Raw genomic sequence first — 27351 nt, forward strand, 5'->3', positions numbered from 1 at the left:
CTTTTCTGAGGCCTTTTCACATCAAGCGTAATGCAAATAAACTAAATGACGCACAGACGAATTGTCTATTCACACCAAGAGCAAAATTTATATTTGTCAAGCTGAAGAAACAAAAAAATCAGACAGTAAGTAAATAAAGATCATAAACTATAGAGTTTATGATCTTCAGCGAAAACGTGACGTCTCAGTACAGTTGTACGGAATTTGAATATCAGTTATATATTTTTATGATCTCAAACTGTATGCATGAACTATAGAGTTCATAATTATTTCAATCTTTAAACAGCTCTACTTTTTATATTTTTATACAAATGGAAAAAATAAAACAAAAAATCTTGATGAGTAAATGAATGTAGTTCAATATGAATATGAGAATAGATGATAAACTGGTATAAACACAGGGCAAAAATCTAATTAATGCCTAGGAAATTTATTTCCTCATGATACACTTTTCACTTTAAATGTAATGGTTTTTGAAAGAATGTGCTACAGTACAATATGATTTAAATTTGTACAAGTTTTAATTTTATGTAAAATTTTTCATTTATAATGCATTATAACCCTAATATATTTTTTTCTATTTGACAAAGCTGAATTTTCAGCAGCCATTACCCTTCAGTGTCACATGATCCTTCACATGAAGGATTCAGAAATCTTTTGTAACACTGTAAAAGGCTTTACTGTCACTTTTGATCAATTTAATGCATCCTTAATAAATATAAAATTACTAATTTCTTAGGTTAAAAAAATCTTACTGACCACACTTTTAAAGGTAGTGTATACATTTAAATATATAATTATCAGATTATAATCGCCCCCCCTCCATTTTATCTTATTAAATAGCTGTGTGTGTTAACTGCATAGGAGGGCCTAGTGACTGGGGACCCAATTTTAAAGTCTAGACAGGATTACTGTCAGAGATGAAGAACTAATGATTTGCTTCTAAGCAAGACCAAATGTAGGCTTAAAGACTGACTGATGGTCTCAAACTCAGTGAGAGACAAAGAGAGGAAGAGAGACAAAAAAGACACTTTGGTTTGATGGGTACCGTCTTTAGCAAAAGGTCGGCCTGTTTAATATTTAGCAACTAGCATAGGGCTCTTATACCAACCATCTGTGTGTCGCTGTGGGGTAGAGTACAGCAGGCTGAAATTTACCACATATGGCTTTTAATAATTCATAATACATTTCTTCCTATGTCTGTCTCCACACCTCTGCCTTCTGTGGTGTGAAATGAAATTGGGGCTCGTTAGCCAAGCCGGCTGGATCTCCCATTACATGACACATGTCAGGGAGGGACAGAGACTTCATGTCAGTGATTGGAGAATTTTTTTACCTTTTGCTCACTTAAGATACTAGCGGATTCACTTAGAGACAGAAATGAACTATTTAACTATTTATTAAGGGCTAAAATTTGTCCTATGGAATTGATTTTCAGTGATTCTTTTTGGAGCATATAACAATATATTTGTTAATTTATGTCAAATACTTTAGTATATTATTATTTTTATTGGTCACTGCAGTGTCTTAACTCATAACTATTTAGGCCTAGTGTAAAATGTTATGAAATATGTTAAATGTCGTAACAAATCTAATTTAAAAAATCTTTTAAAAAATTATGGGGCCATTGGGGCCTCACATCTGGAGCATTTATTTTTTTTTTACTTTTTTTGCACAGACTCATAGCTAATTTCTGCCATTTGGGTTCTTTATGCATAAGAATGTGCATTAATTAAGATGGGACAACTAGGACTTACGAATTGTCATTCCGTCTACTATCTACATAAACAGCTGACTTCTAAAAAGGAAAACCTAACTGCATACGAACCTCATTTGGAGACACATTTTAGTGGCGAAACTGATTTTCCCATATAATTAATGTCCATAAAAAGCACAAACCAAAAAAGCATGTAAGTCATGCAAATCTTTCAGTCCTTTCTTTTGGCACAGTAAAACTAGCAAGCTAAATTTTTAAGATGGTTTCCCAGAAGCTACTGACCTCAAAGAAGGTCACCACCTTGTGTAGAAATGTACCAAGCGATTATCTTGAACAAAACTGGTAGCTTGGACAGGAAATTATTTTCTTCTGAAAACGTTTTAGTGGGGTAAATAAAATCTTACAATTAATAATTTGATTAATCAGATTTCTAGAGGCTGCAACAATATTATCCTTCCAGCTGTTATCCTTATGAATATTTCAGGTAATTAAATAAAGGCATTTACAGAGGTGTAAAAGAACATTTAGAGGTGTATTTTATCATATCATTTGGAAATCTAGTCAATTGCTTTATATGAGAAGGGCATGTGCGATCTGCGAACCAAAATTAATGCCTTAAAGTGTTTTCTAGGTAGGCAGCTTACTAGTTTTGTGGCCCACTTTATATTAAGTGTCTTTAACTACTATGTACTACTATGTTTTAAATTATTAATTTGATACAATGTACTTATTGTGCACATACATGTTTTACATTGTACTTATGTAATATCTTCATGTAATTACAGCTGTAATTAATTTCTGTAAATACATCTGTAATTACACTGTTGGCCCTACCCTTTCCTATAAACCAACACTTAAACCTAACCATAACACCAAATATGTCCCAAACCCTAACCATATCCATCCTCAATAGCAGCACTCAACATGAACACAATATGTACACTGTACCTAACATTTCCCCCCTAACCTAATATAAGGTGGGACCGTTTTTGGAATATAGCTATTGTTTGCAGAACGACAGAGGGTCGAACTTAAGAAGCATTTATATTTCTATAAGGAGCCATGCTATACTAGCTATGGTCTAGAAAACTAGTGTCCCTTACCTGAGGAAGACCACTGTAAGAACAGCAGCTCAAATCAAAGAAATCCTTTAAATAAAAAAGACAAAATGAGGGATCTACAATTTTTATACAGACTAAGATGGTTTACTGGGTGGTAAAGAAGTGCAACAGACTCACCAAAACAACCAGTGACTTGCTTAGCTGCCCCTTTTTATTCCAAACAACACACAGTACTCTAATTGTAGAGACAGTCCCCCTGCAACAACTTGGTGTTAAATGCCTTGCTCAAGGGCACGGTCATGACAGAAAATCTATAAAATTCTCCGGCTCATGGGTCTACCCTCTCTAGATTTAAACAAACAGCCCAGCGCAGTTCCTTAACTGCTAATTTACCACTATTATTAGCACAGTGCATTAAGATCTCAACAGGGAGGAAACATCATCAGCTTCATCAATGTCTCAAGGCTTTACACTTGGTAACCAGATATGAAACTCTACATCTGAAAATAGCTCTCTTATTACCTTGGCGCATTTCTGAGAAAGGAGGAAGAGATGGGAGAACGAACAACATTTTTAATCCTGCCAGCACTGTAATTACTACCTTTAGAGAGTCTTTATTTATCAAAGTCCTGTTATTTGCACCTGTGGGAGGAATTTCCCACCAGCATGATGCATGAGTTTCAAAACATAAAAGGTAGAAAAACTGATATGCAAATGCACTTTCCAAGCACTTGTGTTACAGCACACAGTCACGACTGTTTAAATCAAACAGAGTGGGTGTAGTACCTGTGAGACAGAAGGCTTTTTTTCATGACCTCGCTTGGTAAGAGTATCCAGGCCCTTGAGGGAGGAAAAGACCCCTTTCTTACTGCGACCTCGGTGGGACAGAGACAGAGAACGCTTTCGCATTGTGTCTTCATCTCTGGAACAGATCTGTACGACAACAAAGAGACTGGCTGTAATGGTAACTAGGCAAGTATTCCATTTTTGGAAATGAAATGTTCCAAATAAAGTGTAATAGCGTCCTTTCATAGTAATTTCAGGTTTCAAAAGTTAAAATCAAATTCATTTTCAGTAAAGATTTATTTTTATTTTTTTTACAATAACGTATACAGTAAACCTGTCAGAATGATTTCAACTTAATTTAAAGAAGCAGTATAATAGCTGAATTCCCTGTCAACAACTAGATTACCCCTCAGCCCTGATCCATCAATCAGACAGAGGGAGAGCTGTTGTTGCCATAGAAATTCAGAATTGTGCCAAAAGAGCTCAGCAGCAACCACCCGCTTTCATGAAGCATTGCGCATGACAATTCAAGTTAGTCTCCCACACTCTCAACCAATTATATATGTTAACATTTTGCAATAAAACAACAAAAACATTACATTTTAATCTTATTTTAATATAAAGTCTATAATTTAATTGTTTTAAATTATACTGCCGTTTTGATTCCAGTACAGAATTTGCAATGCTGCATGGGAGGAGTTCACTGCTACACAGTTCTCGGCTTAGTACCTTAGTCTTCAAAAAAAATATACAGTACAGATATATATATATATATATATATATATATATATATATATATATATATATATATATATATATATATATATATATATATTTTGCTTCAAAACAAAGTTTGTTCAGTTTTGATTTAACTTGTTAAATCTTTGAGATCCTAATGGAGAAAATGAATGAGACATATTTCTGGAACCACTGAAAAAGTGGGCTGTCAATGTGGGCTGTTCTACAACAGCTTTTGATCAAGGCTACTCACCAGTGCATGGAAGGAGGAAACGGAGAAGATTCCCAGACGGGCTAGTGCAGCTTTGGTCGGGCGGCTGGCCGCGGCTAGCAGGCTCTTGGGGTTGGGTAACTCGCCACCTTGCAAACTGGCCAGGTAGCAGCGCATGCGGAAAAGGTCCATGTTGAAACGCTCAAGATTCTGTTCCCACTGTTGGATCTGTCCGCAAATAAACAAAAAAGTGTTACTGAGAAAAGGCTCTCATCCGCTAGGTGGCAAACTACTGCTTTGCACAATGATCATTTGCAGTGTTGGGAAGGAAACTTTGGAAATTTAATAGGTTATAAACATTCATTAAACAAATTCTAAACTGTTTTTCAAATCATTTTGAAACATTTTAAGCAGGCAGGGTTAACCTGACAGTAGTACTCAATGCTGATTACTGTCAGACTTTCAAAATCCTTCCATCGCTTGTATTAAGATTATAACAATTGAATTTTAAAGCATAGCCCACCACAAAATCAGACTTTAGCACCTCTTTTCACTTTGAGATCGTTCTGAGGTTAAATACAGATTTAAAATCATAACAAGAAACTGTTTAATAGCTTTGATACTGGTTTTGAAATCAAATCTTTGCATAGCTATGACAGTAAACACTAGCATCTAACAATGCTTTGGAAAAAAAACAGTTCATTTAAAAAATAAAGCATGCATACACCGTTATCAAATAAACACGTGTTCTATTCGGTGTCCTAAATTCTTGAAACATTGTTGTCTCATATTTTAAAACACTAAATGCATTTTGGGGAAGAAATTAGTCAAATCTGTATGTTTGTGAAAATACTCAAATGTAACCCCTCCTTTGTAATCATTAACATTTTCATAAGTAACTGTAATTTAATTACACATTTGTTCTCAGTAACTGTAACAGATTACGGTTACATTTATTTTGGGTTACACTTTATTTTAAGGTGTCCTTGTTACAGTGTAATTATACATTTAAGTACTGAGTAATATTAATTAACTACATGTACTTACTATATGTTTAGTGTTTGGCTTAGGGTTACTTGCATGTATTTATGCATAATTTATTGTTATTATAATAGTAAGTACATGTAACATATATAACAAGGACCCCTTAAAATAAAGTGTTACCTTATTATCTAATTAAATTATGTAATTCCGTTACATGAACTAATTACTCTCCAACACTGATCAGACACATCATGAGTAAAGGATCTTTGTGGCTGTAATTGCTCTCAGATATGAGAGGGCATAAAGGGAGTTTTTCTCCAATCTCCAACTGCAATTATAATATGTAATTAAAAAAAAACACAGAGGAAACCACTTAGTGATTTAGGGCTCTGCTCTTTTGACAAAACAGATGAAGAAAGGAAAAAGAAAATGCCAGGATTATTAGTCACAGCTCTATGAACATTATCAGTTTGCCGATGAAACTTTATAACACTAGTCACATATAGCTAAGCATCTGACTAAACACCATTTGTCTGGTTCACATTGCAGCCTAGAACCACCCACTTAAACAGGAAGAGACTGTCTGACTGTCATGTGACAAACTAGAGTTTGTTTTGTTTTGTTGTAATGTACCATTTTAAGGGTGTGCTTAATAATAAAAGCCTGTCTACACTAATGATGAGATTTGTTTTCTTTTAATGGGGCAATTATTAGCGATAGATAATTGACAATAATGGATTAAAAAAATACTAACATTGCACATGCAGACTTTGCTTTTGTGCATTGTTTGTATGGTTTGGTTTGGGCTCCCAGCATCATTCATACCACTGCCAATGAGTTTAGAGTCACTGTGTCATTAAAGTTTCTTGGCTTTTGGTTTATTAAATTCTACCAACTCAACCTCACACCATTAAAACAAGTATAATGAGGCTGGACAGACACTGCACTGTTAACTCATGGGAATCTTATGCTAGCATTTCAGAAGTGTGACACTGGATACCAACATACACCCATTTCTACAAAAAGAGAGGCATGTTCGTTGTAGTTTAGAGCCTATTAGGAACACACTAGCTTGTCTGAGTCTTTGCAGCCTGTTTGAGAAATTTGTTCTAATTGTCTCCCATGAAATTTGATCCAGAATCAACCTGTGTTGAAAACAAACAGTTAAAACTTCTCACACAGTCAGACTGAGATGTTAGTAAACTTGATATATAAAAGCCTGGCTGAATTATATTTTCATTTTTGAGATATATGTGTATTTATGTCTGGATGGGCAGAATTTTTGATGAGCATTATCAACACATATATCTTCAATTTGTTTCTCTGACCTTTTCCCTGATTCATATAAAAGGCATACGTTTAATAGTCTTAAAAGCAATTATAATTCAGTTACAGGGAGAAAGGGTGAAGGGGGGTCAGTGGATACTTCAAACCGCCCAGCTGGCACTGATTTGTGGAGACAACACTTCAAAGTTACCAAGTTTCTCAGAAAATCTTGACCTTTTCCCCTTTACCAAATCTCTCATCCAGCGCCTGACACTCCTCTAACTCCCCCTTTTGACCTCTGCATCAGCTCCAGAGGTTCCCATGAAGCATTAACATGATTGTTATCAGGCAGAGGGAAAAATACTAATACCATTGGTCAAATAAAGCTATGTGGGTCATGCAACCTCTAAAGCGGTATGTGACGGTAAGATTAACATGCCTTCTGTTAACATGACAAAGCCCTCAATGATTTATCCCAGTGTTTCAGACAAGATGGAGAGCTTGGTACATTCTCAACCTTGTCAATACATACACATTTCAACACAAAGCCTCAAACGTAATGACGTAGTTAAAGCACTAAACTTCAAATGTTTGCATGTGCAGCTGCTGCACCTTCATCGTTTCTAAGAATTTCAGTCTTTATCTCACATATAAGCACATACAGGGGCGGACTGGCCATCTGGAGCACCGGGAGTTTTCCCGGTGGGCCGTTGTACAATGTGGACCGGCTTTTTGTGTAATATATATATATAACATGGATTATTAGTAAATGTAGCCTACATATATCCTTCCATCGGCCCAGACGAATGGCCCGCACGGCCCAGTTCATTCAAAAATTCTAATTAATATAGCGTGCTCCGGCTCAGTGCAGCGGCTCAAAAGCGCTCGTCAATGTCAAAATGTTTGAAGTAGCCAATCAAAGTGTAGAAGGCAGGATTTAGTGTTCACAGACCCTGAGCTGCGCGCGACTTGAATGCCAGCTGAGGTAAGATGTAAGCAGCTAAACATGACGAGAGACAATTCAGCAATATTTGCCAACCGTTTAGTTAAACGACAGACATTAATTTTCAGGAATGCAAACTACTACACTTGTCTTTTATCAAGTGCAGGCCATTCTATCTACCACGTGAGTTCACTTGCATTGTTGCTGCTGCAGTTTATGTACCTCCGGACGCTAATGCTAACGTGGCTATGAAAGAACTCTGTGCTGCTATTAGCAAATTACAAACCCTGCACCCGGATGGAGCCTTTATTGTTGCTGGGGACTTCAATCTGTTCTCCCTAAATTTAACCAAAATGTCTCCTGCACTACAAGGGGACATAAAACATTGGACCACGTTTACACTAATGTGAGTGATGCCTACAAAGTCACACCCCTCCCCCACCTGGGTCAGTCTGATCACCTCTCTTTGTTCCTGCTCCCCAAGTATACCCATATCAAACGTGTGAAACCTACAACAAGGACTGTTAAAATCTGGCTGGAAGGCGCTGACTCCACTCTTCAACATCAATTCCAGCACACAGACTGGAGTGAGTTTGCTGCCCAGGCCACCACAAACTCTCAGATTAACATTGACACTTACACCAACTCTGTCATGGAGCACATCAACAGATGTGTGAGCAGAGTGACTACACACAAAAAAATAAAAATCTTCCCCAATCAGAAGCCCTGGATGAACAGAGAGGTTCGCCTCCTGCTCAAAGCAAGAGATGCAGCCTTCAGGTCTGGAGACCAGGAGGCTTACAGCTCAGCCAGAGCCAACCTGAGGAAGGGTATCTGCCAGGCCAAACTCACACACAAACAGAAGATTGAAGAACACTTCAATTCTTCAGACCCCCGGCGTATGTGGCAAGGCATACAATCTATCACAGATTACAAACCACCTAACTCTGTGCCCCCCTCCAGCTCTGCCTCCCTCTCAGACGAGCTCAATCCCTTTTATGCTCGTTTTGATCAAAATAATAAGGAGATCTCACTCAAAGCTGAGCATCAACCCAGTGAACTGCCTCTCACTCTCTCCACATCAGATGTTTACTCCACTCTGCGTAAGGTGAATGCACGGAAGGCAGCTGGCCCTGACGGAATACCTGGTCGTGTGCTTAAAGCCTGTGCGGAGCAGCTAGCTGGGGTCTTCACAGACATTTTCAATCTGTCCCTGGCCCAAACAACTGTCCCCACTATCTTCAAAACCTCCACCATCGTACCAGTACCGAAACACTCCACTGCCTCGGTCCCTAACGACTTCCGTCCTGTTGCACTCACCCCCATCATTGCCAAGTGTTTTGAGAAACTGGTTGCATCCCACCTAAAATCCTGTCTCCCTGCTACACTAGACCCATTCCAATTTGCCTATCGCCACAATCGGTCAACAGAGGACGCCATCTCAACAGCACTTCACTCTGCCCTCACCCACCTGGACAGTCAAAACACACATGTGAGAATGCTGTTCATAGACTTCAGTTCTGCATTTAATACAGTAATCCCCTCCAAGCTGATCTCCAAGCTCAGCCAGCTTGGAATCAGCACACCCATCTGCAATTGGATTCTAGATTTTCTGACTAACAGACCTCAGTCCGTCAAGTTAGATAACCTCTCCTCCTCCATCATCACCCTGAACACCGGCGTGCCACAGGGCTGCGTACTGAGCCCTCTCCTGTACTCCCTCTTCACCCATGACTGTGTTCCTGTTTATGGCTCCAACACCATAATCAAATTTGCAGATGACACCACGGTGGTAGGTCTGATCAAGGATGACGATGAGTCAGCCTACAGGGATGAGGTGCAGCACCTGGCTGTGTGGTGTGCCACCAATAATCTACAACTAAACACCCAGAAGACAAAGGAGATCATTGTGGACTCCAGGCGGACTAGGAGTCATGCACACACACCCATCTACATCAACGGAGCTGAAGTGGAGCGTGTGTCGAGTTTCAAGTTCCTTGGCATCCACATCTCTGATGACCTCACCTGGTCCCATAACACCTCCACTCTGGTCAAAAAGGCACAGCAGCGCCTTTACTTCTTAAGGATCCTTAAGAAAGTTCACCTGAATCCCAGGATCCTTGTGGAATTCTACCGCTGTACCATTGAGAGCATACTCACGAACTGCATCTCAGTATGGCATCTCAATTGCTCCGCATCTGACCGCAAAGCACTCCAGCGGGTGGTGAAAACTGCTCAACGGATCACCTGCACCCAGTTAACTTCCATTGAGAACATTTATTATAAGCGCTGTCTCGGCAGGGCAAGAAACATCATCAAGGATGCCTCTCACCCTAACCATGGACTTTTCACCCTCCTTCCATCCGGCAGGCGTTACAGGTGCCTACGCTCTCGCACTAGTAGGCTCAGGAAGAGCTTCTTCCCCGAGGCTGTGACACTTCTGAACGCCACACCACCAATCTAACCTGCACCTGCTTATTACTGCACTGGTCACAGTAATTTACACACATGCATTTGCACTACTCATATTTTGCACAGACTGCACATTGCTAAAGTTATAAAGCACAGTAAACTATTCTATAAAATATTGCACTACTGCTATTTTGCATAGAATACATTGTTCTATCAATACTTTGCACACTCATCCAGCTGTATTTATTTATTACCACTGTTCTCACGTTTCTGCTGTTCATAATGTGTATATAATCTGTAATCTATATAATCTACATTGCTCTGTTCATAATGTACATACAATCCCTACATTGCATTCCTATTTATATTCTGTATATACTCTGCTCAATACTGTATATAACAATTCCACTGTATATTCTGTAAATCATATCTTCACTTACTCTGCACTTATATGTATATAAAACACTATATTCTTGCGCTTCTGGTTAGATGTTAACTGCATTTCATTAGCTCTGTACTTGTACTCTGCATAAATGACAAGAAAGTTGAATCTAATCTAATCTAATCTACTACTGGTCTTTGCAAATTTCTCAGGTTTTAATGACGTTATTGGAATCGTCACAATGTAGGCTACATAATACAGTTTTCAGCAGACATGAGATAAGAGTTAGTTAGTGTAAGTCTGCTTTCTTCCGTGATTTCACGTGTTAAAAATCTAAAAAATCGTTCTCAATCTTACTCTAGAACATTATAAATCTGAAGACTTTTTCTTTCGAGTGCTGTGCATAGGAAAGTGATTTACATTATAGGCCTAATAAAAATATAATTTGCTTATTAATTCACATGCATTAGCCTATTTTATATACACACTGGTGGTTAAAAGTTTGAAATAATTAAGGCTTTTTATTTATTTGAAAGATTGAATTTATTTGATCAAAATTAAACAATAGCATAATATTATGAAATATTACACTTAAAATAGTGGTTTTCTATTTAGGATGTTTTAAAATGTCATTTATTTCTGTGCTCAAAGCTAAATTTTCAGCATCATTACTCCAGTCTTCAATGTCCCTTCAGAAATCATTCTAATGCTGCCTAATTTGCTGCTTTTATTATCAGTTATTTTTTGTGATCAATTATTAATAATGGTTTTATTATTGGTATAATGGTTCTCAGTTAAAGAACAGCATTTATTTGAAATATAAGTACTTTCTAATAAGTGTAAATATCTTTACTGCCACTTAAATCAATTTAATCAAAGTCGCTTTTTGTATTCTATAATCTTTGATTAATTCAACATTGTTGAAGAAAAATTAATTAATTTTTTTAATCTTACCCAAGACTGAATGGTATCACATTTTCCACAAAACAAATGAAGCAGCACAACAGTTTTCAACATTCATAATAATCAGAAACGTTTCTTGAGCAGAAAATCAGCATATCAGAATGATTTCTGAAGGATCATGTGACACTGAAGACTGGAGAAATGATGCTGAAAATTCACAGCAATCAGTAATATTTTACTATATATTCAAGTCAGTCAACGTCAAAGTTTATTTCTATAGCACGTTTAAAAGCAACAGAGTTGCACCAAAGTGCTGTACAACAAATACAAATACAATACAGCAAAAAAAAAAAAAAAAAAAAGAGAGCCTTAAGCAGGCATTATTCAAAAGCCAGGGAGAACAAATAAGATTTAAGAGCAGACTTAAAACTAGCTAGTGAAGGAGCGAGTCTCACATTTACAGGCAGACTATTCCAAAGTTTCGGGGCTGCAGCTGAAAAAGCCCGGCCACCCTTGGTTTTACAGCGACAACGTGGGACCGTTAAAAGAAACTGATTACTGGACCTAAGAGCTCTTTGAGGAGAATAAGCAATCAGAAGGTCACTGATATATTTTGGTGCAAGGCCCGCTAGCGCCTTGGACACATAAACAGCTATTTTAAAATCGATTCTGAACTTTACAGGGAGCCAATGTAAAGATGCTAGGATTGGAGAAATGTGATCCCTCTTTCTTGTTCCAGTAAGAAGCCTCGCTGCAGCATTCTGGACAGTTTGTAAGCGAGAAATCGACGATTGAGGCAGTCCCCAATAAAGGGAATTACAGTAGTCCAAGCGAGATGTCACGAAAGCATGTATTACAGTCTCCAAGTCTTTATGAGGCAACAATTGTTTCAATTTAGCAATGGATCTAAGATGGAAAAAGCTCCCCTTTACCACTGTACTAATTTGTTTATCAAATTTAAGAAACGAGTCAAATGTAACCCCAAGATTTCTTACATAGAACACTAGCGGAAAGGGACCCTAAATTAAAATCAGATGAATATCTAGAGTGACCTAAAATCAAAATTTCACTTTTGCTTTCGTTTAATTGTAGAAAGTTATCAGCCATCCAACCTTTTATCTCCTCAAAACAGTCGTCAAGCACATCCAAAGAGCCACTGCTGTCAGTTTTTGCTGGAAGATAAAACTGTGTATCGTCAGCATAACAGTGGTAAGAGATCTTATATTTCTTAAAAATGGCTCCCAAAGGAAGCATGTATAGTGAAAAGAGAAGAGGGCCTAAGATGGAACCTTGGGGCATGCCACATAACAAAGGAGCCGATGAGGAAGAAAAATTCCCAATATTCACTGAGAAGGTTCTATTTTTAAGATAAGAGGGCAACCACTGCAGAGCGGTACCCTCAATACCGACCCACTTTTCCAGCCGCTGTAGCAGAATACTATGATCAATTGTGTCGAATGCCACACTAAGATCCAACAAAACAAGTACCGCATGAGAACCAGTGTCAAGAATTTGCAGAAGGTCATTACTGACTTTCAACAATGCAGTCTCAGTGCTGTGTAGTGATCTAAAACCCGACTGGAAAGTGTCCAGGACATTGGACATACTAATGTAGGAATCAAACTGACTGTAGACAGCTCTCTCTAACAATTTTGAGATAAAAGGCAATTTGGAAATAGGCCTAAAATTACTGAAAATAGATTGGTCAAGATGAGGTTTCTTTAGCAGAGGATGGACTATAGCATGTTTAAAACTAGCAGGTACAACTCCACTTTCCAAAGAGTTATTAATGATAGCTGTTACAGACGGACTCAAGGTTGCAAACACTTCCTTAAATAGATGAGCTGGAATGACATCAGACTCACAGGTGGACAATTTAACCTTAGAAACAATACCAGCTAGCTGTACAGAGGACATGGGGTATATTCACATAGAAGAATAATTTGTATACTCTTTTCCACAATTGGAGCTCTATTCCTTAAAATGATAGATGTCAAGCTCCTGCAAAAGGAAAATACTGTATATGACCAATAGAGGGGCACCATAAAACAGTCCACATTCTGCACTATTCAAGTCTTCTAGACAATACCGGAGCATCGTGTCATATGGACTGATAATATTGGTATTTAACTTTAGTGACATTAAACTGTCCCTTGTAAAAAATCTTTAAAATTCTTTACTATTTGTCATATACACCAGAAAAGACAAATTATAATGTCAAGAATATGCCACTCATTTATGGTGTGGTGCGGACCACTTTTTGGCCCCAGTCCACCCTTGAGCACATATCAAGCTAAAAGAATAAATAAATAAAATGGTCAGTCAAATTTAATTTAAAAACGAATTGCTGATTAATTGAAAAATGCATGACTGGAGACAAAAAAGGACTTCATACAGTATTTATAAGCACTTACGACAAACTGGATTAAACTGTTGCTTACCTGGTTTTCAATAGCCTTTCGATTTTTGGGGTCACCGACGATGGACAACTGCAGTTCTGCCATTTTCCTCATCTTGCTGTCCATGTCGATCTTCTGGAGAAGACCACGGATCTGTCCACGTAACAAACGCAGTGTGTCCTCTTTCCCGTAGCGTTTTGCAAATAAAGATGCGCTAGCCGAATGAATGGCAGTTACCCAGTTCTCTAGGTCAGTCTGGTTGGAGGCCTAGAGTGGAAAATAACATACAAGGAAGGAAATGTAACCTTTTATACATAGAAGTTACTGTCAATATGGTCATTGTAAAAATAAAAATAAGGTTATTTGATTAGTAACGTTTTATTCTTGTTCAGCATTTTGTATCACTTCATTTTAAACAACGTTACTTTGTCTTACATTTTTCAAAATTCTGAAAACGTATGTATTTCCATGTTTAGATTACATTATGAAGCCTAGATTTTCAATGTCTCAAACTTTTGGACCCCACTTTCAAATTTCAAGCATTTAAAGTGATAATTCACATAAAAATGAAAATTCTGTCATCATTTACTTACCCTCAAGTGGTTTCAAACCTGCATGACTTTTTGTTCTGCTAATCACAAAAGAAGATATTTTGAAGAATGTGGGTAACCAAGCAGTTGCGGCTCCCATAGACTTCTATAGTATGGGGAAAAAATACTATCCAAAAAATACTATCCAAAATATTATCCATGAACTATCCATTTCTGTTTATGCTTGATATCATAAGGTTGTTAATATCACCTTATTGACGAGTAATGTGTGCAATGTTTTTTTATTCAATACTAAATTCTGTCACACTGCACTAATCAGCATTTGGAATCGACAGAGATTGTCTGGTTGACTAAGCCAGAAATTTTCCAAAAATTTCATATGCTTTAGAACATAAATATATCAGTGCTTACACTAAGAAAAAGGAAAGAAAAATCCATATCCATCCAATCAATCAATCAATCAATCAATCAAATCATGTTTTCTGCACCAGTCAGTTTTACAACAGCAAGCAAGTGGCTGGTACATACAGTGGCCTGACACTATACAGGAAAGTTGACTCTATACTGGAGTTTTATTTCACAGTTAATAGCATCAATCAAACAAAAACACACTTGCGCTGCAAACACACAAAGGTTATGTTGAACAATTTGTTCAACCAATTTAAAGTATAAGAGTTTTACCATATAAATTAAACTACACTGCATATTATATGGTTTAACATGTTATATGGTTATATGGGGTGAGTGTGTGAGAAGAAAAGTCACTCTTACATGACAGAAGCTTATACTGTGAATATAAACAAAAGCATGTCATCGACTGACAGTGACCAGCAGACTACACAATCAGCACAGCTGATTACAGTTCAGTTGAGCTCTAGAAATGCTGCTGGTGCCAAAGCACAATGGCCATGTGCTGTTTCCGCTCTGTACACATGCAGCTCTGCTTATGCTTTCAATGTGAAGTGGCCATTAGTTTGTAAGCTCAGGTTTTCAACTGACCTGAAAAAGGTAGACATCCCCATAAGTGTTACTGAGGCAGAACACGTTCTCTTTCTTGGGGTGCTCAGGAACTGCCTGGACTACACCATCGTCTGCTAACAAGGCATAGCATGGAGACTCTGGATCTGAAGATGCTTTTCCATAGGTCTCATAGAACAGCATTGTGCAGCCTACAAGAAAAAATAAATAAATAAAATTGGTCATCGCTGGTCACTTTAAGCAGTCATGATGTGTCCTTACTGCACAAAGGTGAGTAGCACTTTATCACAACAGTCGTTATAGCAATCATGGCATACTTACCCTTCAGAGTGACCCAGAATTGTTTCCATTTTCGACGGCCCACTAACTCTAATTTGCGGTCCTTGTGTACAGTAAGCAAGGGCTTGAAGGAGAGCCATCCGGCCCGCCTAACTACACCCTTTTCTTTCTCAAACAGCAAGTCCAACTGCTCTAGACACCCGAGGACTTCTTGACTACTGCTGTCTGTTTCCTCTGAGGAGCTCTCGCGCCAATCTTCTCGTCCACCTTCTGCTGGAGGCCGACCGGTCTTCAGCTCCCTCATGAAGTTTTTGTAGATGTTCTGCCGCAAAACATCAGTACCCAAATTAAGGGCACAGGCAGAGCCACTACAGGTATTCAGTGACAGAGAGTGAGAGCGGGTTTGAGGCATGCCATTTGGAAGGGTCAGAAAGCTGGAGATCTGAGAAGGAGAACTGGTATCGGCAGTGAGGCCATCCACACCACTATCGAAGCAATCGACGGGCTCATTATATCTCGGCTCCTACAACAACAGCAAAGAGATATACTGTAGGTTATATTTATGATGAATTTAAGTGTTTACTTGTGACCATCAAAATAATTTTCTTTTAAAACCACTATAATAAACATCCATTTTTGCAATCTGGGTCATTTCATTCAAACAATATATATACATATATTGTTTGAATGAACTTCAATATACATATTTTATAATAGAATATATATTTTATTCAATTAATGCTAAAGTTCCCAGTTTTGTTGCTTTTCGTTTCTTGGTGTTCCAAGTGGTTTTTAGTCCTATTCCTTTACCTCCTTCAACACAAGTCAATTCCTTTACCTCCTTCAACACAAGTCAAGTCAATTGACAAAAACAATGCGATTTAAAAAAAAAATTTTTTTGACATTTTTTCCATTGCAAATATGAAAGATTTGAGAGTTTTAAATATTACTCACACCATTTGTGCTACTGGTTATTGAGTTTTATATCTCAGGTCAATAGCACAAATGTTATGCAATAAATGTGACCCTGGACAACAAAACCAGTCATAAGGGTGCATTTTTTGAAATTGAGATTTATATACAATCTGAAAGCTGAATAAATAAGCTTTCCATTGATGTATGGTTTGTTAGGAGAGACAACCATTTAAAAATCTGGAATCTGAGGGTACAAAAAAAAAAACTCTAAATATTGAGAAAATCGCATTTAAAGTTGTCCAAATAGCAATGCATATTACTAATCAAAAATTAAGTTTGAATATATTTACGGTAGGAAATTTGCAAAATATCTTCATGGAACATGATCTTTACTTAATATCCTAATGATTTTTGGCATAAAAGAAAAATTGATAATTTTGACCCATACATTGTATTGTTGGCTATTGCTACAAATATACCCGTGCTACTTATGACTGGTTTTGTGGTCCAGGGTCACAAACGTTATACAACAAGGTACTTTAATACTTAGGGACAGAAACTTGAGCAACAATAACGTCTTAGCAACAACCTCTAATACGAAAACAAAAACAAAATAACAGAAGTCACTTATCGCTGGTGTATGGCAGTAAGTTTAATCGCCATAATGCTACACATACTTATGGAAAATGAAAGCCATGGGCACACCTCTTTACCCCATTCACTATGGAATGCACAGTATGTTCTTTAAAGGGGTGTCATTAGAAAAAGCTCATTAAGAGCATCAATTCCCTTCTGCTCGTAGTGAGGAGTGCACTTCAAAAGAAATCCGAGTAGGAGGGTCCTTCTCGAGCATCTTTCTTCAAAGTCTACACATCTCCAGCAGCTGACACTAATTACACAAGGGTTCAGATGTGCCAACAACACTCTGTGTAAAACTACAGCTGGCATTCAGTGGAGATTTGAATGTAGACTTCAATATACAGGTCCTTTTCAAAAAATTAGCATATTGTGATAAAGTTCATTATTTTCTGTAATGTACTGATAAACATTAGACTTTCATATATTTTAGATTCATTACAACACAACTGAAGTAGTTCAAGCCTTTTATTGTTTTAATATTGATGATTTTGGCATACAGCTCATGAAAACCCAAAATTCCTATCTCAAAAAATTAGCATATTTCATCCGACCAATAAAAGAAAAGTGTTTTTAATACAAAAAAAGTCAACCTTCAAATAATTATGTTCAGTTATGCACTCAATACTTGGTCGGGAATCCTTTTGCAGAAATGACTGCTTCAATGCGGCGTGGCATGGAGGCAATCAGCCTGTGGCACTGCTGAGGTGTTATGGAGGCCCAGGATGCTTCGATAGCGGCCTTAAGCTCATCCAGAGTGTTGGGTCTTGCGTCTCTCAACTTTCTCTTCACAATATCCCACAGATTCTCTATGGGGTTCAGGTCAGGAGAGTTGGCAGGCCAATTGAGCACAGTAATACCATGGTCAGTAAACCATTTACCAGTGGTTTTGGCACTGTGAGCAGGTGCCAGGTCGTGCTGAAAAATGAAATCATCTCCATAAAGCTTTTCAGCAGATGGAAGCATGCAGTGCTCCAAAATCTCCTGATAGCTAGCTGCGTTGACCCTGCCCTTGATAAAACACAGTGGACCAACACCAGCAGCTGACATGGCACCCCAGACCATCACTGACTGTGGGTACTTGACACTGGACTTCAGGCATTTTGGCATTTCCCTCTCCCCAGTCTTCCTCCAGACTCTGGCACCTTGATTTCCGAATGACATGCAAAATTTGCTTTCATCCGAAAAAAGTACTTTGGACCACTGAGCAACAGTCCAGTGCTGCTTCTCTGTAGGCTTGACCTGGGGAATGTGGCACCTGTAGCCCATTTCCTGCACACGCCTGTACACGGTGGCTCTGGATGTTTCTACTCCAGACTCAGTCCACTGCTTCCGCAGGTCCCCCAAGGTCTGGAATCGGTCCTTCTCCACAATCTTCCTCAGGGTCCGGTCACCTCTTCTCGTTGTGCTGCGTTTTCTGCCACACTTTTTCCTTCCCACAGACTTCCCACTGAGGTGCCTTGATACAGCACTCTGGGAACAGCCTATTAGTTCAGAAATTTCTTTCTGTGTCTTACCCTCTTGCTTGAGGGTGTCAATGATGGCCTTCTGGACAGCAGTCAGGTCGGCAGTCTTACCCATGATTGCGGTTTTGAGTAATGAACCAGGCTGGGAGTTTTTAAAAGCCTCAGGAATCTTTTGCAGGCGTTTAGAGTTAATTAGTTGATTCAGATGATTAGGTTAATAGCTCGTTTAGAGAACCTTTTCATGATATGCTAATTTTTTGAGATAGGAATTTTGGGTTTTCATGAGCTGTATGCCAAAATCATCAATATTAAAACAATAAAAGGCTTGAACTACTTCAGTTGTGTTGTAATGAATCTAAAATATATGAAAGTCTAATGTTTATCAGTACATTACAGAAAATAATGAACTTTATCACAATATGCTAATTTTTTGAAAAGGACCTGTATCTTAACAATAACTTCAAAAGTTGAATTAACAAGTTTCATGGCCGCATGATTATGCACGTCCATTTTGAAACCATCCAGTGATTACCAGGGTTCTAGCAGTTGGTCAGTGTATATCTCAATTCTACCAAAAGGTCTTTGTAGCAGTCAAATTGTAAAAAAATGACTTCAAATTTTTCTTGGACTGGTTCATAATAATACATTTTAGATGGTTGCACAGTTATGATTATGATAAACCTGACAGCACAAAATTCTCATAAAACGTGATCTGATTTTCACTGAAGTCATAATAAATATGGTATAAACAGCACACACTGTCCAGAGCCAAATCTTTATCCAGCAAACATTCCAGGTCATTAATGGGAAAGTGTGTGACAAAATAAAACTCCCTCTCTTTCATTCCCTATAACATATTTGCATCAGTTTGATACTGTATATGGAACGTCCTGTTTCAGCTCATGTCACAGTCATTAGTATAAAAGGGCTTACTTTTCATATCAATTTTAAGGAAAGCCATTCTTTAGCCTTCATTTAATGAATAGAATTCATAGTATGATCATTATACTGGGGAGAAAATGCACAAAGCAGTTAAGGAGGTATTAGCAGAGTCTTTAGAAGACCTTTTCTAATTTGTTTCACCAATACCACTCAGACTTAACACTTCCACTTCCACTAGAAGTAAAGAAGTTAAGAAAATGGAACTAAAACTGCAGTTTTCTTGCATGCAAGGCAAATCAAGAGGAACACCTGACATCAAACAACCTTACGCAGAGAAATGTAATGCATTCTTTGTTAAAGAGTTAATTATTATGCCCTAAATGAAGATCTGATCACTGGGTTCATTCAAACATTCACAGTTAAAAGGAGTATTCTGGATCTCCGCAGTCTACAATGAAAAACTGCATTATAATTTATTAGCATGTTAGCATGAAATTCATCAGCGACAGCAACTAAACCATGTCTACATAAATGTCTACAGACATAAAACAATACATTTCATTACATTTTAATGACATTACATTTCATAACTGCATCATCTATTTTACAAAAAATGACTACTTAAAATGTCTTTAGTTTAAAAATAAGTCACTGCTTTCTTCTGATGTGAGCAGAAGAAAACACAGACACTTTAAATTACTCATTAAAGAAGAACTAGTCTAGACTGTATCATATTATAAGTCTAAAGTGAGTAATGGCAGAGCAATGCTTGTGTGCAAAACCTTCCACAGAAAACATCAAAGTGTATTCCACGCTTTCCCATTAAATGCAGCATAAAGCCAAACAACAGGAATGTCTCACTGATGGTTTTCCTCCGATGCAATCTTTAATGAATCAACTCCTCATTTTCTTCAACACCACAGAATTTATCCCATGCTTTCTTTTGGTACTCACCAAATGACAGACACTGCCTTTTTTTATTTTTTTTTTGCATTTTTTCAGCTACAATGTATCCTGATATTCATTTGTTAGAGCCCCATGGGTTCATTGTCTCATGAACTGGCATGGTGTAGAATCCAATATTGCGCCCTATATGTGTTCCTGGCAAAACAATAGTGCCCGCAGTGGCACCTGGCACAAGTAACAACAGTCAATAACCCACCGGACTGATGCTTGCACTCATCAGTCATGCTTGCACTGAAATAAGGCATGTGGCTAAAAATGACACAAAAAAACACTAGAATTTATGGGAAAAGAAGAAAAAAAAGGAAATGTGAGTGGTTGTATAAGAGAATATGGTTTCCAGTAATTATAGTTTTTCACATGTTATTTTGTTTTTTATGCTTTGGGAAATGAACCTTTACGATCCTTAATTAGGCTTAATATTTAGCATTTTAGGTCCATTTTGAGCATGAAGTATGTGCCTTCTGCAGATGTTTTTTTTAATATTATTATTATTATTATTCTTCATGCATATTGTGGTGTACTTTCACCCATGGACTATAGTTAAGATGTGAGTGTAGGGAATTACTGTGTGTGATGGCATAACTATCAGGAACATTTAAAATTTGTTTCTTAAACAATCCTGCATGCTATTACTTTGTAAATACAAACAGTATTACTTTAACATGAACAGTTAGTATGTGACTAGCTTGAATGAGTGTCTCTTTTGATAATTGATAATTATCTGTGTTAATTTGCATCTTGTCCTTAAGCATTTTCCTTAAAAGTTTTGTTGTTGGCTAGGCAAAAATCGCAAGTCAGATTGCTTGTACTATTGACACTCTCCTCAACAGGCAAAACAATTTCAGGAATCATTCACATCCACAGCACAAATACCAAAATTGGCCATTGTGAGTTCACAGGACCGCAAGTGCACATGAAGTGTGCCATTTGGGACAAAGTTTACAATTTCACTTTCATAACCCGCCCAGTAAGGATGAGCAATGAGGTTACAGGGAGCGAGAGATGCTGTTAGCTAATCATAATAATGCCCGTTTACTGAGTGTTAGCACTGAGAGTGAGTAATAGTAATGCCTCAACAAGCACCACTAACAATATAAGACTGATTTTAAAAAGGAACTGTAGACAGGGGTTGACGTTCAAATCCAATTACATCATCCAACTCTCTAAATAAAATAAAATGAAATGAAAACAATCAATCAAAAAATTGTGTACCTGAAACTTCCTTTTTTTCCTGGTCAAACTTCCAGTCCAGTCACTAATACGTCTAAATCTGTTCCGGATGGACACTTTCTGTCCATTATTGTCTAGAAAAGGCTTTGGTTTCCGGATGGGTAAGGTGAAGGAAGAATATTGCTTTTCCTCTGGGCTCCCCTCTGACCCGAGTTCCTCCATCACAGACACAAAGGAGGGCCTGTGCTTTGGAAACTGCAAATCCTTAACTGTGGGGAAGGTGGCAGCAATTCTGGGATCCCTGTAGAGGTCAGCTGTAGTAATGGCAGGCAACTGCTCAGCAAGAAAACCCACTTTCGTTGAACTACTTTGTCTTTGGCTGTTAGGGGATCCATTGTCTGAATCGTTAACACCAGTCCCCCAGGGCAAGTCGTACAACGAGCCGTCTGAGCTCAGAGAGCTACCTTTACTGCTCTTGAGGCTGGCAACTGCCTGTGGAGCTCCAAAATGGGCTTCTAATGATGGCGTTACACCAGATAAGCAAGAATTGGACTCTGAGGTGGGGGAAAACTTGAGGAGCTGAACTGGTCCAGTGCAATCATCCAAAATAAGGGCGCTGTTGGAACTGTTGTTGAATTCTACTCGTACACTACCATCTTTCTTTATAACGACCCTGGGGCTGCTCTGATCCTCAATTTCTGCAAGCCTGGGACTTTTCTCTAGTGTCTTCATTGTGTTAAAAACATAATCAGGGTTCCTTTTCTCCTTGTGACTACCATACAAGCAGCCATTTTCAGAAGGCAATGTCAAGCAGCCACCAGGCAAGTCCTCAGAAACTCCATTCCACTGACTATTGGCACCACTCTTTAGTTTATGGGTGATGTAGTCATATTGGCGGGACATAAAGGTGCAGTTGCTCTTTGATGGGGAGGAGCTATGACCTATGTTTCTGGGCTTCAGTCCAGAGTATCCTGAACCAGCATTCCAAAAGCCTAGAGGTGATAAAATATCTTCTTTGGCAGAGTGGCCCTTGAAAGAATAGGGTTTCTGTCTACCAGGAATGATAAAACTATTGCTTCTAGAACCCTGGATGCTATACTGGCTCTCAGAGTTTCCCATCCCGGATCTAGAAGAGCAAGAAAATGATTCTGTCAGTGACATGCAATGCTTACCTTATGGAGACAATTTATCATTGATCTCAAAGTAAAAGCTACAGTATGGTAATTCTTTTAAATCAGAGGTCTCCAACCCTGCTCCTTGAGGGTTACAGTACCACATAGTTCAGCTCCAACCCCAATCAAACACACTTGAAGCAGCTAATCAAGGTTTTTGGAGTTACTTGATAATTACAGGCAGGTGTGTTGGAGCAGGGTTAGAACTGAAGCAAATCCACTAGAAGGCAAGCTTGCAACATTTAACGGCTAATGCTAATGCTTCTGCTTTGGCAGTACGTGGGAAAGGACGTTTTTTGAATGGATGTCAATGGAGGAGAGGCTTCACTATGTTGAATAAATGGCTTTTTAGAGGAAACAACAGCCTATCGGCTAATCTTCAGCATTTTTTGCACTAAACAATCAGTTTACATCAATAAAAATGCTGTTTTATAAGAGAAATCACCGACTTTTTGCGACAGGTTGGATTCAGCTTACAGTATTTCTCATTCATTCCTAGTGTCGCACAACTCTGATTGAAATTCAGTGACGTCAAGCCTGTAATGTGATTGGTTATTAAGGCACACGTGATCCAAGTTGACCGTTACGCTTTCTCCAATAGTATAAGTAATACAGACCCTCTCATCTCCCAATCTTTGACTGAAGTCTGCAGGAAGGTAGCCCTCAAGGAACAGTTTTGGAGACCCCTGTTTTAAATACATTTCTTATGGACTATGAATACTGTGCATTTTGATTCTGATTTAGTTATGCCTTTAGTTGAGAGTCTGCAACAAGTGACGGAGATTGTCCAGTAAAATACATTGTAAAGCAATCCATGGGGCACATGGCAGCGATATACAGTAGTGTACAGACTTACCAAGGCAGTTAGGCCTGTAATGGCCTTGTTGTCTGCATAATCACCATTCTGTCCTTCTGTTTCAGTTCAACTGTTTGATGCTTATCTGTGGGACACAAAAAAAAAAAACATACTGGTCTGAGAAAGACATGAATCACATGCATTAGTTTTAAAAGACTGTTCACAATACAGCAAAAATATCAAATGAACTGATTCCAAAATCTTAGGAAATGCAGTTAACACTGTAATGTGTTAAGATTTAAAGGGGCATGAACTGAGAAACCAAAATTCCCTTGATCTTTTGACATATAAGGGCGTTTGCACTTGGTGTCTTTTTTGACAACAAAAAGTTGACAAGAGCCCTTTTTTAGTAAAATAAAAAGCTGCCAGCGTTTTGGTTACAAATAGCAGCCGAGGACATATTTTGTTGCTATATAACAACAGCTGCAACAATAGCCTCTGTGCTGCAGAAATGTTGAGAAAGAGTAAAAGGTTGACTCTTGCGTTGTCTTTTGAAGTTAACAGAGAGGGTAACGTCAGTTCACAACGGTGTTTGTGGGTGCGCGACATTGTACAGGGAAGGAAACAGTGTGGTGCTTACAATAATTTAGTCCAGGAGCTGGATGATGCACGGTTTGCAGCATATTTTAGACTAGAAAGAGTTTTGTGCTAATATCATGCAACTCTTTGTGTTCCGAAACTAGTACGATCTATCTACCGGCTATCTTCTTTTTTCTTGTTATGGAAACAACTCGCCACTCGCTTGTCATTAGTCAGCTGTCAAAAAGGCGCTTGACGTAGGCCAGTTTTTTTCAGAAAAGTTAAACTTTTTTCAAATAGAAAAGATGCTCTGACCTGCAAAAAAGGACGCCAGTGGTGGCGTTTTAAAAAGCGCTCAGGACTTTTTGGAAAACATGGTTTACGTCATAGGATTATAATGTGAAACAAATGCTGGCAGCTTCAAAAAAGACGCCAAGTGTGTACATAGCCTAAGCAGTCATTGTATTATAAAAACATCCTGCAAGTTTCAGAACACAAACTTTGTCATTAGTATAAAAACAGCTTATATTGAAGGCAGTCTGCTAAAATGACAGCTTGTGGAATGTTCTACTCTATGATGTAATAGTGTGCATAAGCGCCACCACCACAGAAGAAGATCGACATCACTATTTGTTCAGCCCCTCCCACCGATTTAATGTGCACATGTAGTGTTTACCAGAGAGGCGAACGAGCAGGTCTACGCAGAAACCAAATGATAAAGATGGCTCTAAAGACAACAAGACGCAAGATGCAGTGCCAAGTTGTGGAAAAACAGTCTTTGCATTGCCTTCCTTCTGATCCCAACATTAAGAAAGAGTGAATGGGCTTTATTTTTAATGAAGTCCAGACTGGGTAAGTAAGAACTCAGTTCTTTGTTCTCTTCATTTTACCACAGATTCGTTTACAAACAAGGCACAATTCAACGTGGAATTTTCAAAAAAATTAAAATAAAAGACGATGATGTGCTGACTAAATTGGATCTGGCAGTCATGTTGCAACACACAAGTGTGAGTAACAGTTTATATTACATGATCACTATTGCTTTGTCTGTTAAACAGATTGTTTGATATGTACTGAATATTTATGCATTTTTAACCTAAATCACAGCAGCATCCATCTGTGAAATACGTAGACTGTCAAACATACACAAGCCAATCATAGCAGTGGGCGTTTACTTCTGAGTCTACAATACGCCACACCTATTCAAACATAGCGTTCTGATGAGGAGGGTCAAAATCAGGGCAGAAAATAGCCTATTACTTCTAAATTATGATGTTTTTTGAGGTAAAAATCTTGATAGCATTATAAGTGAACCTCAGAGAACAGTACAAAATAAAAAAAAACAGAGGCAGTTTATGACTCCTTTAAAGAATAACCTCAGAAAACCTTTGATTTTAATACTCAGTGGCTACTGAAAGAGCCACTAGTATATCTCCATATCCTCTTGAAACCTTTCACTTTTTCTCCTGAGCTGAGTTTTTACATCTCGCTCTGTTGGTTGGGAGTGTTTTCCAAACAGATTTCTCTTCATTCTCTATTTATTTTTATCCAACAAGATTTTTGGACTGCAGTGCTAAAAAAGCTTTGAGCTGGATACTAAATAAAGCTGTGTTCATAATTTTCTCCCAGTACTATCCACAGGACCATACTAGCCATACAACACATCCTTACAGTTCTCTCCCAGTCTGTAACCACCCAAAATGAAAATTCAGCTATTTAATCACTTTAATGCCATTCTAAGCCTATATGAATTTAATTCGGTGGAATACACACAAAAAAATATCTATTAAAGAATATTGGTAACAAAAACAGTTTTAGTAACAAAATCAAACAAACAAGCAAAAAAATCTCAAAATATCTATTTTAATATTCAACAGAAGAAAGAACATTATACAGATTTTTAACAACATTATTTTTGTGTGAACTATCTCTTTAAGAAAACCGTGTTCTACACATCACATTTCCAAGAACACCTTTAAACAAGTCAAGAGATGCCGTAACAGTTAAGAGAGGTTAAATCCTCATTAGCTTTAGCAGGAGAAGAGATCAAGTGATCAGGTGATTTCCAGAGATCACTGGAGAATTACAGAGAGCTGAGGGTAACATACTGCATTTTGAAAGTTTATTTCAAAAGTAACATGTACACTACCATTCAAAATGTTAAGGTCAGTTAGATTTTTTGGTAACACTTTATTTTACTGTGTCCTTGTTACACGTTACATGTACTTACTATTATAATAACAATAAATGATGTATAATTACATGCAAGTAACCGTATTCCAAACCCTATTTCTAACCCTAACAATATAGTAAGTACATGTAGTTAATTAATATTACTCACTCAATACTAAAATGTATAATTACACTGTAACAAGGACACCTTAAAATAAAATGTAACCAATTTTTTGTTAGATATTTTGCTTTGAAAGAGATTAATACTTTTTTTCAGCAAGCATGAATCAAACTGATTAAAACTGATAATAAAAAAAAAAGTATTTTACATCGTTACAGAATTCTATTTCACATTTCACATGTTCTCTTGAACATCATTTTGAGAAAAAAGATGAAGCAGCACAATTGTTTTCAACTGTGAAAATAAGAATGTTTCTTAAGCACTAAATCAGCACATTAAAATGAACTCCAAAGGATGACATCTTTCAAAAACATACAAAAAAAAGCCCTTACTGGCCCCAAACATTTGAACAGTCTTCTGTTGTCTGTTTCTCCAGTTTAAGCTAACAATTCAACCATTTTTTTGTTTTTTTTGGCGCTTTATAACATTCCCCAATCACCAATTAATTCATATAACTTGATACAATAATGCAGTGGTGCTAGAAAGTTGTGAAAGTATAAGTAAAACCTATATTCTACAGATAATCTGATTATACACACAAACTTTTCTTTTTTTCTTTTTTTTCAAAACCTTTTTTGTGAAGGTTATTTAATTTTCCTTTGAAGGAAAAATCAACAAATCACATTTTATATTTCATTTCGCTGTTTAAAGTTTGCCATGTGGATAATGTAGAGGACTGTAGGAAAAATGTTCTATGGTTTTATGAGTCCACAAAACTTCTTGGTTTTAAGTGAGAAGCGTTACATTTGGATAAAACAACCTACTGTGTACAATAATAGGAATATAATCCCAACTGTAAAGCACCG

General features: G+C 37.7%; 1 protein-coding gene across 3 annotated transcripts in view; it reads right to left on the reverse strand.

Moving 5' to 3' along the window:
- Nucleotides 1–27351, reverse strand: part of LOC306850143 (rho guanine nucleotide exchange factor TIAM2-like) — a 92814-nt gene that overhangs the window by 34962 nt on the left and 30501 nt on the right. For all 3 annotated transcript variants that reach the window (XM_079385602.1, XM_079385603.1, XM_079385601.1), the window contains exons 2-8: nt 23674–23758; nt 21688–22771; nt 15653–16133; nt 15353–15522; nt 13845–14069; nt 4556–4741; nt 3565–3711 (exon numbers count right to left, since the gene is read on the reverse strand). In XM_079385602.1, coding sequence (XP_079241728.1) covers nt 3565–3711; nt 4556–4741; nt 13845–14069; nt 15353–15522; nt 15653–16133; nt 21688–22764 — 2286 coding nt within the window. In that variant the 5' untranslated portion in view covers nt 22765–22771; nt 23674–23758. The remainder of the gene's footprint in view (nt 1–3564; nt 3712–4555; nt 4742–13844; nt 14070–15352; nt 15523–15652; nt 16134–21687; nt 22772–23673; nt 23759–27351) is intronic.

The sequence above is a fragment of the Barbus barbus genome, assembly GCF_936440315.1.
Source record: "Barbus barbus genome assembly, chromosome: 30".
Classification (NCBI taxonomy): domain Eukaryota; kingdom Metazoa; phylum Chordata; class Actinopteri; order Cypriniformes; family Cyprinidae; genus Barbus; species Barbus barbus.